Genomic DNA, 13,968 nt, shown 5'->3' with positions numbered 1-13,968 from the left:
CGCCTCACGCTCGGCCAAGGCCGGCCGCCCGGGTCGCCCGAGCCGTCGCCGCGGTCACTGCCGCTGCCTCAGAAAAGCTGCCTTAATGGCCACCCGGCTTCTTCACGCGCACACCCTGAGAGGGACAATAAACAGAGCCGCCGCCGCCGGCGCCACGGTCGCCTCCCTCTTGTCCGGCATAACAGCACACACACGCACACACACACACTCACACACACGCGCACACATGCACACACATACACACACACACACTCGCACACCCCGGAGGAGGGAGGGCGCGGCGACCGCCCCCGCTGTCAGTCAGTTCCCCGCTGTCCAATCGGGGCCTTGTCACCGCCACCCGTTGACCAATCCCAAAATTCCAAGCCCCCGGAGGGGGCGGGACCCGAGGGGAAAACGTCATTGCGGGTAGCAACCGAAAGGAAGACTTGGGGTTTTTTTGTTTGTGTGTGTGTCTGTGGGGTTTGCATCTGAAGGGACGGTGGGGGCTGCTGACAGGGGTCATTTGAGGGCGGCGCAGGGGAAAAGGTCGATTTGGCCTCCAGTCGATTGGAACCTTCCCGCCGTGCTGGTTACTCGAAAAGACCCGCACTGGCAGCCCCGGCGTTTCTTTGCTGGGAAGGGGGGGGGGTGCAGTGCAGGGAGAAGGGGGGGGAGGAGGCGCAAAAAGTGGGGGTGGGGTAGCAGCAAAATGCTATCCCAAAGGGCAATACTGTTTAAAGAGCGATTGTAAACTGCAGGCGTCTCCAGACGTTGTTGAGTGCAATGAGGGTCCGGTGACACCCCCCCCCGTCTCCCCCTTCCCCATGACCCTAGCTAGAAGCTGCTGTCGATCAAAGTCACCTTACTCAGATCTTCATCTCCCTCTTCTCCCACCCCTAAAAGGATGCAGTTAAACTCAAGATCGCTGTATTTAAACCAAGGGCGGCGGGGGGGTGGGGGGGGTGCAAAGCCAGGAGCGTTCCAGGGAAGGAATGCAGCCTGGGCCGAGCGTTCCATTTCTAATCTCTTTGTTGACCTTCCTCTCCTCTGAACAATGCACAGATGTCTGTCACTTTCTCGCCCGTCCAGATGTGTCCCCAGCCTCTGTGAAGGCCCGCTGGATCTTTTAAACTTTTAGTGGAATTTCCAAATGCACACGAAGGAATAGTTTCCTTCACACTAGGAGCTTTCTAAGAAAAATGACCCATGCAGCAACTCTAAAGTCTTTGGCAGATGGTACAATTTACTTCACCCTGCTGCTCGGTGACATTTCATTCAACAAGTATCCCTTGGGCACCGAGTCTGCCTTTCTGTGCCAGACTCTGCAATGGGTTCAAAATAAAAACTAATCTCTCTCGTTTTAAACCAGGCATAGGGCATTGAGAGTTGGCTATCACCAAAATGAGTACTTGAAGAAGCATAAAGTGCCACCAAAGAACTGTAACAACCGAGCTTCTGACAGAGATGAAAACCGTATTGTTCCTTTGTGATAAAAGGTGTTTTTTGGGTGTGTGTGTGTGTGTGAACATCTCTTCCAACGGTGCATTTCCTCTTGAGGGAAACGAAACTGTCTGGGGTCACATCTTTCTGCTTGTATGCAAGAGAGTCCAGAGGTAGAGAACTCTGAAACATGGAAATAATTTAAATGTCGTTTGTCTTAATTATCTCTCTAGAGGCCATAGAAGTTTGATATATTACAGGACTTTATTTCAGAACAATAAACCCTTTCTTTACCTTGAACTTGGGGTGCAAGCTTGTAAATCAGGTAAAGCCATGGTCTAAGCTTGGGCTCTGAACCTAAACATCCATGACCTTGTTTTGAATTTCCCCAGGCCTCTGACTTTGCCTTGATAAAAATGAGGACATTTTGTTCTTACTGTGACTTTACATCTCCAAATACACACTATTTCCTGTTGAAGAGAGGTAGATTATTTCAAAGGTTTATTTTTAATTTTTATTTTCTTGTAAAGATGCTGTACAGAGAGGTTACAGTTACATCAGTAAGGTAACGAGTAAAAAACCACACTATTAAATACATACCCGTTTCCTTTTTAAAGCTTCAATTGCAAACGTCTTACACTTCAGATTTTGAAATGGATATAATATAGTCTATTTATTGATTATAGTCTTAATTATGACTAAAATTTTAGTATTTAGATTTTTTTTAATAGACAAGGTTAAAGTAGCCCTATTAGGTCTCAGACTTAAGAGCTTCCTGCCTCAGCAGCCTAATGCTAGGATTTCAGGTATTGTGAAATTGTGGACAAGTTTTTTGAATTATATGTTTCCATATTGCAGGAATTAAAAATATATTCTGAGAATTTGCTTTGTCTTATTGGCAATACTGGGGTTTGAACTCAGAACCTTACTCCTGCTAATAAGGTGCTCTACCACTGGAGCTACTCCTTCAGCTTAACAATAAGAAAGGAAGGAAGGAAGGAAGGAAGGAAGGAAGGAAGGAAGGAAGGAAGGAAGGAAGAAAGAAAGAAAAAAAGAAAGAAAGAAAGAAAGAAAGAAAGGAAGGAAGGAAGGAAGGAAGGAAGGAAGGAAGAAAGGAAGAAAAGTCTACTGTGTTAAGTACTCAGCACCTGGGAATTTTGAAAGATGATGAAGACACAATGTCTGCATTAAGTTTTAGGAAAAAGCCAACATTATAGATATGCATTTGCTGCTCAACTATTTATTCAATGTATAGTACTACCTACCTTTACATTTTACATAAGGTAATAATCAATGATCAATAAATAAAATTAATTATCTAACAAGGTACCAAAACTATACTTCCAGGTGTAGCCTAGTTTCAATAACTTCCTCTCAATGAATGTAGTGTTCCAATATTGAGATTCAATTGGAAGGGCAGGGATTAATCTTTAGCTCTTAAGAGAATTCAAAAGTCAATGTCAGTTTCCCTTCTCATAGTGCTAGTTGTGGTTAGTGAACATGTACAAAGTTGCTAGTCTTAAAGACAAGTGTAGTCTTCAATACACCTAGTAAGTTGTTGTCCAGCTAATGACTGTTTAAATTTGTTACATTTCTTTAGAAGTAAGCTCTGGAAGGAAGAAAGCTATTAATGTAGCTTTTAGCATTCCAGCATTTCTGTAGTAATTGTCTTTAACTCTGACCTGTCAGACAATTTGATTGCTTCAAATATTTAATTACAAGTATATATATGTGTGTGTTATAAATAGTATATATATAATGTTTTTTTCTGATCAAGTTGCCAAATTTTATTTTTCACACAGGGGTATTTATATGCTTAGAATAAGGAAGCTTATATAATGTTTTAAAGGTACATAAGCACCAAGGTAGTTGAGCCTGGTGGCTCATGCCTATAATTCCAGCTAGTTGGAAAGCAAATGATCAAAATCAATACCTAGACCAGTATAGGTAAAAGTGTGAGAAAGACCCTATCACAACTCAAGAAAAAAGGTCTTGGGGAATGGCATAGGTGGAAAAGCTAATTGCCCAGGAACCTCAAAGCTCTAAGTTCAAACCCCAGTACAATCAAAGAATCAAACAAACAAACAAAAAAAAAAGAAAAAGCATAAAAGGTAGCTAGTATTCATAGTTGAAGACAACAATGCTGATCATATTTCTCAGCAATATCACAACTGGGATGAAAATCAAGGGCTAAAGTCTTCAGTTACTATCAAGAGTAAGTGTGGAGTGTTTGTTTGACATGTGTTTTGCAGGAATTTAATTGTATTGGATTTTGCCAAGTAAGCTACACTAACACTCTGGTAAGGTTCTAATTACTTGTCCAGTCAGAAAGAATATCTTCATTTACTCTACTTGAGCTAGATCAATAATGATTCAGAGCTCTTAACTGCCCTACTGAATTAGATAAAGTGGAGACTATAATTAGCCTATGCTTTATTTATAAATCTGTTCATGGCCTTTATAAGGGAGTCTGCTAGGCTGGACCTATGAAGACGTATCTTCTGATAACACCTTGGCTTTAAGAAACCTTCGGTTGCTATTGTACACCTAACCTTTACAAATAGACTATCACCCAATCCTAACACGTTTTACTAAGTTGTACTTGAAATTTGCCTGCTCAGATTCAGTTTCCATAGATTTATAAGATTTAAACTTTTAAACACTGAGATAGTGACTTTCCTGATACCTATTTCCCTTTCAAAAAAGTAAGGAACTCTCCAGCCAGAGTTGCCCAGTTGTTTTCATTTTGTAATCTATCAAAACTTTTAATTTGAGGGAAGAGGAGCCTGCCTTCTGCAGGAGAAGAATATAAAGGGTAAAGCTTTTAAGTTAAACTTGAAAGTTATCTAAGGTAACAATTAAAAATCAGAACTTTGGTGGGTGTGGTGGCACATACCTGGAATCAAAGCTACTTGGGAAATAGAATATTACAAACTGAGGCTGGCCCAGGGGGAAAAGTGTGAGACACTATCAGAAAAAATAAACTAGACAAACCAAAATAAACAAACAAACAAAACCCTGTGGTTCAAGTGCTAGAGCACTTGCAAATGCAAAGCCCTGAGTTCAACAGCAATATTCCAGAAAATAAAAATAAAACTCAAAACTTTGAAAGACACCACCTACTAGTGTGTCATCTTACAACAGTAAAAAGCAAAGTATTCATTGTTTTACAAACTGCTAAGTCTGGCTATTGTTAATATAACCAATGTCTTTTCTAATAGCTTTCTTCTTTGCTTTGAGAAAGTTGTTGGAATAGAAAAGATACAGAAGGCTAGAAGGCTGATTCTTTAAAGGCTATATTTCTAGTTTAATTACTGTTTGTAAAAGAAAAAGAACAAGACCAGCATACTCAATAATAATATACTATATATAGTTTTAGCCAGTTACGGCAAGCATTGGGCATCTTTCCATAAGTACTTGCTCAAAGATTGAATTCAAGGTCATGATAGAAGCATCATGCAGCAAAACATAGTCCTCATCATCCAAGTATGATAAGTGCTGAAATTTGACCATTTCAGATTCATTCTTCAAGGCCCCTTTTTGTGCGTTTTCATGTGTTCCTGGTTGAATACCAAAGAGGGTAAAGTAGTTTAGACTGTTATCAGGGAATGAATTATCAATAATTGGTGAAAGCATCCATCATTTCTCTTTGGGAATGAGAACAAAAGGATGTGAGGAGGATGTAAGAGGGGTTACACTCCCAGGAGAAAAAACCGAGGGATAGCAAGAGGATAGAACAAAAGCATCCAGGTTTGTAAAGCTAAGTGGGAAAAGGAAACACACTGTCCCTACAGAAAAGCAGCTACACATTGCCAATGCTTATATTCCATGAAGAAGGAAAATCTATCCACTGGGTACCCTCGTACCTGGCTGGTGCTGTACTAGGAAGGCCATTTCATACATTGTATCCTAATTAATTTTCAACAACCTAAAGTAGAGGTAGAACTATCATTCTTACTTAGTGAAGAAGTGAAAGGTCAATGATAGTTCCAGAAATAAGAAAGTAGTAAGACTGGAATTCAAACCCAAGTATGTTTTAGTCATCCTTCCAATTTGGCTAACACACTTGGCAGTGTATTGTAGTTGGCAATGGGCAAGGATCTTGGCAACAATGGTGAATAATTCTAGTCACTGGCTCCCTGCAAAACCTTCGAGTTGTTAAATTTTATGGTGGAGCTAAATTTTATGGTGATAACAATCCATAATTTGTATCACTAACAAAAAGTTCCTTTAGAAACTAGCCTGAGATTGCATTATTTTACTTGATTATAAAAAGAATATTGCTTTTTTGAAACCCCAAATTTGTGGGTAATCCATTTTAAGAAATAGGCTCTTTTGGAATCTACTTTCACGTCTGACAATTTTGCTTCACCTATTCTAGTATTTCGCAATTATTTTCTAGCATATTGCATCCCTGAGGTACAAATGCACATTTTGGAAATTATAAGTGATAGGATCATGCACATTCTTGTGTAGTCTCTGTGGGATGCTCCTTAGTCTTTTTTTTGGGGGGGGGGGTCTGGCCATGGGGCCTGAACTCTGGGCCTGGGCGCTGTCCCTCAGCTCTTTAGCTCAAGGCTAGCACTCTACCACTTGAGCCACAGCACCACTTCCAGCTTTTTTCATTTTGCTTATGTGGTGCTGAGAAATCGAACCCAGGGCCTCATGCATGCAAGGCAAGCACTCTACCACTGAGCCACCTTCCCAGCCCTGCTCCTTAGTCTTGAGACTCTTTCCAGGGCTCTCTCTTAACATCTTTGGAACTCATATTTTAGCAATTTGTGGAACCACAGAACTCATGTATTTTATTTTAAAAGTTTAGGAAGTATAGAAGAATAAAAAGCAAAGAACAAAATGCATAATTCAATTCCAGTGCTGAGATTACTGTTAATAGCTTGGTGAATAACTTTCTATTTCTTTGGTAAATGTTAAAAAAAAAGTACATACTCTGAAAAGGAAAAGGATCAATGGCCATTAGTATCCACTTAAAGTTAAAAATGAATGCTATCCCACCAGCATAGCTAAAATGTTTTAAAATGACAATAGCAAATGTTAGAATAGCTAGGGAGCAGCAGAAACTCATGTAACACTGAAGGAGTGTGAAGGCTGGAAGACCACTGTGGAGCTGAGCACCAGTGGCTCATGCTTGTAATCCTAGCTATTTAGGAGGCTAAGAATGGGAGGATTGATGTTGAAGGTTAGCCCAGGAAGAAAAGCCCCCCCACCCTTCTCAACCAATAGCTGGGCTCGGTGCTTTGTGCCTGCCATCCCAAATTATGTGGGAGGTTGAGAGTAGAGGATCATGGTACTAGAACACCCTGGGAAGAAAATGTTTGTGCAACTGTCTGTAGAGAGAAGCTGGATAAATGATTCCAGCAATTATGGGGAATTTACACAGGCAGATTGTGGTTCCAGTATGTGTGTCTGGGAGGGAACTAAGACCCTATTGTAAAACAATAACCAGTGAGAAACAAGACTGGAGGTGTGACTTGGTGGTAGAGTGCCAGCCTAGCAAGCACATCACCGAACCATCACCTCCGACCCCCCCAACAAATAAAACCCCAAATAGTAGGAAGATCTCTCAGTATGCTCTACATCTGACCATCCATATATTTTATAAATGAGGAATTTCATTCCTGAATATATACAAGTAGGATATCTTTACATGTACTAGATGCCACACACTAGAAAGAGCATTGCCAAACAGATTATAGTTATCCCAAACCAGATACAATCCATATGTTTACCAAATGGATATATTGTATACGTAAGAGTGGAATTCTGTTCAGCAACAAAAATGAATGATCTGCTACATCTAACATGAACCTCACAAATATTAAGTTTAAAAAGTCAAAGAGAAAAGAATATACACCACAGGCTGTTACATTGTATGAAACTGTACAACATGAACAGCTAACCTACTATTCGAAGTCAAGATGTGGTCCTCTTTGGGAGGGCATACTGATGATTCCTGTTTGCTAGAGAGTGAGTATATTACCATATATGTGGACTGAATTTAAAACTTCCTCTAGCTGTACACTTTTGTATTTTAACCTTCTATGGAAAGTAAAATGTTACATTTCTGGAGGAGGGAAACATTTAAAAATACAACATAACTTACACTTGACAGAAATGAGATGAGAGTGGAAAAAGGAAGCCACCAGTGTTCACTCGTGATCAGAAGATTCTCACCTCGAATTGGAATTGGTAGGAATGCGCTTACCAATGTCCTTCACCTACTTTCCTTTCCATGTCTATGCAAAAGTCAATGGGACTGCTGTCTTTTAGGAAGAACAAAATACAGTTCATATGTGGTGAAAAACTCTTTTCATTGTCATATTTTCCTGTATAACTTTGCTTCCTATACTCCTTCAATATGTAAGAAAAAAATTCACAGTCTTCCTAATAGCAATAATTGAAACTACTGGCACTCACTATATATTGGCAATGGGTTAACACCTTATTCAAAGTATTTGTTTGAATCCTTATAGGATTATATGGATGAGGAATATTTCTACCAGTTTTTGAAATTGACAATGCAAATGCCATCTGGTTTAGAAAAACCAATCAAGTAAAGGTTTCGTGCAGGGGGCTGTAATTTTAGCTACTTGGGAGACAGAGATCGGGAGACAGAGTTCAGGAGACAGAGGTTCAAGATTAGACTGGGCATTTAATAAAAAGTTACCTGGACACCAGTGGCTCATGCCTATAATCCTAGCTACTCAAGAAATTTAGATATGAGGATCTCAGTTTGAAGCCAGGCAGGACAGGAAAATCTATGAGAATCTTATCTCCAGTTAACTACCAAAAACGTTCATCTGTAGCTCAAGTGGTAGAGTGCCAGCCATGAGTGAAAAAAGCTAAGGGACAGCATCCAGGCCTTGGATTCAAGTGTTAGTACCAGAAGAATAAAAAAGTTTGTAAGACTCAATCTCAACTACTGTCTGCTTGCAGTAACATGTTCCTGTCAGTTCTCAGGGAAGTCACAAAATGTAGAATCATAGTCCAAATTGACCCAGGCATAAAGTAAGATCTAATGGCAACAATAAAAGTACATAAGGGCTGGAAGGGTGACCAAGTCACTAGAGAATCTGCCTAGCAGGCACAAGACCCTGAGTTCAATCTCAGCGCCACCCAAAATAAAATTAGGTGAAGAAGTGTACTTAGTAAGACTTAACAAAGGTACTTTTTGACATCTTTTTTTTTCTCCATAACTTCACTCAACAAGCAGTGTATGGCCTTCCAGATATTTGATATGCATGTGGAAATACATGCATGCATACAGTAGTAGCCAATCATTAACCAGATTCTGTGGTAAGTCTGCTCTTACTTTCCTTCTTTTAACTGAATGTCTCTTTTAACTGAAACCTTTCCTGATCTACCTCACCCACTTAATGATGACAATGATTAACTTATCATTTTATTGTAAACAGGGGTTCTCAGTCTCTAAACAGACTCTCCCCCAGGAACACTAACAACTCTTTGGGATGGATGCTTCTTAAAGCATCTATCCTCACACTGGGAAGTCTCACTAGCATTTCTGATCTGAAATAATACGTTTAACCAAAATAAAGCACCTTGAGAGCGAACCTCTGTTAGAGGGTAACAAGTCCAATGTGAAGGTTCTAGTTTTATGGTCCAGACAGCTTTGGCTTCTTCCTCCTAATGAGAGAATATAGAAATGAATATCAAATTCCTACTATATAGAGAAGCAATCAGCTGGTTCCTGGTACTCAGATTTCACATGGTACTGGGCAGGTATGTGATAAGATAACAAGGTTAATGAACAGAGAAAGAGTGAAATAAACACCAAACTCATTTAGTTGTTATTATTAATCAAGTATTAACTATGTGCTAGGCATTTAAAATAAAAATTGACACCTGTGGTCCCATGTAACTCATTCCACAATCGATAAACACCTCGATGTCAAATGAGTACAGATGCTGCCAAAGAATTAACTAGAGATAGCTCCACATCTGTAAAGCTTGTGGAAGACAAAGATGAAATAACAAACTCCTTAAAATAATTGTCATTAGTGGGGGAAACATTATGAGTTGGAGGTTACAAGGGGGAAAGCTCTCCAAAGAACATTATGTTGAAGTATGAGGATGGCATATGCATTAACATTTCCCACCTATCAAAAAGAATAGACATGGAGCTCTGAGGCCAGAGAAGCAGGGGTCAATGGGGCTAAAGGAGAAAGCCAAGGCCAGGCCAACCAAGGCCAAGGCTAGGCCAATCATGGATGACTGGGTCATGGAAGGGGTTTTTTGGCCCATTAAAAAAAAAAAGGCAAATCATTCAAGATTTTTTTAAGCAGTGGCATGTCATTATTATGTCTGGAGTTTTCTATTTTGTCTATTCTAATATTCATAAATGATTTTATTCCTACCAAAAATTAGATCAAGCATCAATTCTTAGAGAGTAAACAAGAGAATCTATTTCCTACTAAATATATTCTTTCCTTTTCCTATGAGAAAAAAAATAAGATGGTGGGAGATCAGGATTGTTAGCATCTCCCTCTTACTAGCAATTAATGTGTCCTTCACAATAATGCTCTTATCAATGTTGGGAAGCCCTCCAGTTAAACGATGAGGCAAGTCCTTGAAAGTCCAACGGAAGATATACCACTATTGATTCTGTTCTTTAAATTTTACATCTGTAATATATGAGTATCTCCACCACTTCTTGTTGTTGTATTGGTGTTTGAACTTGCATTTGCTAGTCAGGTACTCTAGCACTGGAGCCACATCTCTAACTACCTGCCCTATCTACCCCCACCCCAACCCCAATCCCCATTTTTTTTTGCTTTATTTATTTCAGATAGTGTCTTTTTGAAAGTCCAATCTCAGACCAAAATTCCCCTACCTACACCTGCTACAAGCTGGGATACATGCCTTTTTGAGATGGGGTCTCTATAAGCTTCTTCCAGGCTAGCCTTGAGCTGCAATCCTCCTGATCTCTGCCTCCTGAATAGCTGGGATTACAGGCATGAGCTACTGCACCTGGTAAAAATATCCCTTCTAATGAATAATGTGATGAGAATAATATGTTAAAAACAGTTAAACAAGAGAGACAGAATTAAGACAAAGCAGTATCAATTTATTTCAATTCCAGACCTTTTTAAATTTTGGGCTAGTCATGGACTTGAACTCAGGGCCTGGGCACTGTCCTTGAGCTGTTTTGTGCAAGGATAACATTCTACCACTTAAGACACAGCTCCATTTCCAGCTTATTATTTTTATTTTTTATTTATTCAATTTTTTCTAGTTAATTGGAGAGAAGAGTCTCATGGACTTTCCTGCCCAGGCAGGCTTCCAATCAAGATCCTCAGATCTCACTCACTTGAGTAGCTAGGATCACAGGTGTGAGCCATTGGCTAGATTCTTTATGAAACATGTGGAGTACAGAAAAATGTGAATGGCATGGAAATTTGTAAAACACCTCTATTGCTTTGGCTAGAAGGTCTGCATGGCAAGCACCCAGATAATTTCAGTGCAAGTGGTCCTTGGACACTATGTTGAAGCTAATGAATAGAGAAGTAGTAAGATCCTCATAGCAGTGTATGAATAATTTCTGGGACTTCATGGAGATGAATTCTGCCAGTCACAGGATGGCACAGGATATTGTAGCCAGGCAAATTTTTTAACAAACAAATCTGGCTGGGTACCAGTGACTCACTCCCATAATCCTAGCTACTCAGGAGGCTGAGATTTGAAGCCAGCCCTGACAAAAAAGTCTGAGACTCTTACCTCCAATTCGCCTTCAAAAAGCTGGAAGTGGCGCTGTGGTTCATATGGTAGAATGCTAGCCTTGAGCACAATAGCTCAGGAACAGTTCCCAGGCCCAGAGTTTAAGCCCTAGGACAAGCTAAAAAAGAAAAAAGAAAAATCTGTGCTTAACTATTTTTGCAGCATAGGGTTTTGATTTATTCTTACTATATGAGAAAAAAAATCAAGACTTTAAACAATTCCCCATTTTCAATTTGAACACTAACACAGGATGTCATAATAAGTGTTGTCATTGCCAGGAATCTTGGTACATGCCTATAAACTGCAGTATTTGGCAAGCAGAGGAGGGCTGAAAGTTTAAGGCCATTCTTGGATATATAGTGAGACCTTGTCCAAAAAAATTACTATATAACACTTAAAGGCAATACCTAAATGATTTTTAGCTCTCCTTAATTAGAGTTGTAGAGGCATACTTTGTTAACATTGTAGTAAAGTTAAAGTGACTTCAATTAGACTACATATTAGGTTAGGATAAAGAGAGCTAAGGGTTAGAGTTTAAGTTTAAAATCAGCTACATAGGAATAGGAAGGCTAGACATTGAAGAAATCAACCTACCAACAAATATGTATTAATCAACCACATATCCTTCATTATACAGGCATTCTGGTAGAGGAGACAAACTTAAAGCCCTGACCTTGGTCCCAAGGATATAATAAATATGGAGACAAGACATTTAATAATAAATGAGAATCATTTATTCATTCAACAAACATTTACTGAGTATCTGCTAAGCCAAAGACTGGTGAATATGAACGGATTACTTTGTATTTATTATATTATCTATGACATGTCTTTTGCATGTCTTAAATAATTTATAATAAACAATTTTAAGTGGTAGTTAAATTGTTTAGTTTTACTATTGGTTAATAACTAACAACTGTTAACATTATTGATTTCAGATGTTGAAAATAATGGAGTCCTGAAGGCAGAGTGAGAATTAATATTAATTGTACATTATCCCTTCAATTAATTGTGTGTGTGTGTGTGTGTGTGTGTGTGTGCTAGTACCACAGCTTGAACTCATGGCCAGGAAGCTGTCATTTCTAGCTTTTTGAGGGTTAATTGGAGATAAGGGTCTCAGACTTTCAGCGGGGGCTGGCTTCAAATCCGGATCCTCAGAACTCAGACTTCTGAGGAGCTAGGATTATAGATATGAGCCACTGGCACCCCGCTCAATTGATCTAAAAGCTAAACATTCTGGTTTAATTTTTTTTTGCTTTCAATTATTCACATTTTCTCTTCCTAAGTGCCTTGAGTTTGAGCTCATTTCATCCATGCTGACACTTCATAAATATACTTATTCGTATTATAAGACTTTGCTCATAAATACCTTGATGTCCATAAAGCCAAGAAAAGGAATCCTACCTAAAGTTTTTTCATCATCCTTTCATGCAGAGCCACTTTCTGAAGATTGGTAACGGTGATCCATTGAAATTGAACGGTGATCCATTCAAATATAAGAATTTCATAAAAGCACAGTATACTTGGGAAAGGGTAATGCTTGGACTAGAGGCCTGCCACCTGGTTTGATTCTTACAGAATAAACTCAGGTTTCTAAAGAATGTGGGCAATGTCCTAATTGAAAAAAAGAAGTACACTCTAAAATAATAGAATTCCATCGTTTTACTGAGAAGGATGATGGTAGGAGCCTTTTGTGACAATGAATAAGTTGATTTGGGATCAGTACAAACCATATACTTACGCTCCCCACAAAAGCGTTTGGACGTGTTGCTCAGCCATGCTTCTAGTGCAAAGTAGAGCTGTGCAAATGTGAATCCCAAGTCTAAAACAAAGGTAATGGGGGCAATGAAGAAGTACTTAATTAAAAGAAAGAAAACAAAAAGACTATTAATGCGCTCGGGTTAATTTTTTTTTCTGTGTGCAGGAAGAGTGTAACGTGGTTTTTTCTTCTGTGTTATGAGTTTACCAGTAGTAGGAAGTTGCATTTCTGGCTCTTATCTTAGAAACTATGTCAATTGCTTATGATCTGTCTTACTCAGCAGAACCAACAGAATGAACTCTTTACATCCACTCCTCAGATGCCTCCTGCAGCCTTCCAGCCCTTCGCCACTCTCCAGACTGGGTGTCCACTTCAACTCTACCTTTTAACCTCTCCCCTTTCTCCTTTTCCTTCTGTTGAATTCACTTACCAAAACTCCAGCTCTGCTCCATCTCTCCTCAGGCCCTGCTCTGATCCACGCCTGTGCCATGGTGCTAGCAAAGACGACAGGAACTGTCTTCTCAAAATCAACAGCATCACCTTCTAGAACCTGCATACTCTCAGCCCTGCCTCCAGATCCTCTGATCCAGAATCTGAACTGTATCCCTAGGGGATCCTATGCTCCCCAAACTAGACCAACATGAACACAAAATGTGGGTATCCCTAAGAGAGTCAGGGTCTCCAGGTACCCTAAAACTTCTAGATCCTCTAGAGAGGTCTGACAGGCAGCCTGTAAGCCCATTTCCCCAGAACTGCCATGTCAAACTTATTTCTCTCCTAGGAAATTGCTGCCTTATGTGTCGTAAAAAGGATCACCTCTTTTTTAAATGAAGGGGGACAAAAAAAAGCTTCCAGTAGGAAGTCCTCCTTTAATGCCTCATAATGATCTCACTCCATTTCTATAGCTACATATTCGTTGCTTTCTGCCTGTCCTCTGTAACACAGGAGACAGCCTTCCTACAGATGGGGGTCAGTTTATGGGTGCCCTCAAATCCATCTCTCTCTTCCCCGGTTTCATGCCATCAATAGGCAGC

The 13,968-nt window shown here is 39.7% G+C and overlaps 1 protein-coding gene across 1 annotated transcript in view; it reads right to left on the bottom strand.

Annotated features, from left to right (window-relative positions):
• Top2b (topoisomerase (DNA) II beta 180kDa) overlaps positions 1–13,490 on the bottom strand; it is a 78,030-nt gene extending 64,540 nt beyond the window's left edge. Inside the window, exons 1-3 of the mRNA XM_013010374.1 lie at positions 13,365–13,490; positions 12,917–13,031; positions 4,840–4,982 (exon numbers count right to left, since the gene is read on the bottom strand). Of these exons, the coding sequence (XP_012865828.1) occupies positions 4,840–4,982; positions 12,917–13,031; positions 13,365–13,490 (384 nt within the window). The remainder of the gene's footprint in view (positions 1–4,839; positions 4,983–12,916; positions 13,032–13,364) is intronic.
• Positions 13,491–13,968: the final 478 nt, after the last annotated feature.

This window comes from Dipodomys ordii, unplaced genomic scaffold (assembly GCF_000151885.1).
Source record: "Dipodomys ordii isolate 6190 unplaced genomic scaffold, Dord_2.0 Scaffold12, whole genome shotgun sequence".
Classification (NCBI taxonomy): Eukaryota; Metazoa; Chordata; class Mammalia; order Rodentia; family Heteromyidae; genus Dipodomys; species Dipodomys ordii.
The sequence above is the reverse complement of the archived record's forward strand: the minus strand, read 5'-3'. Positions and strand labels throughout refer to the sequence as shown.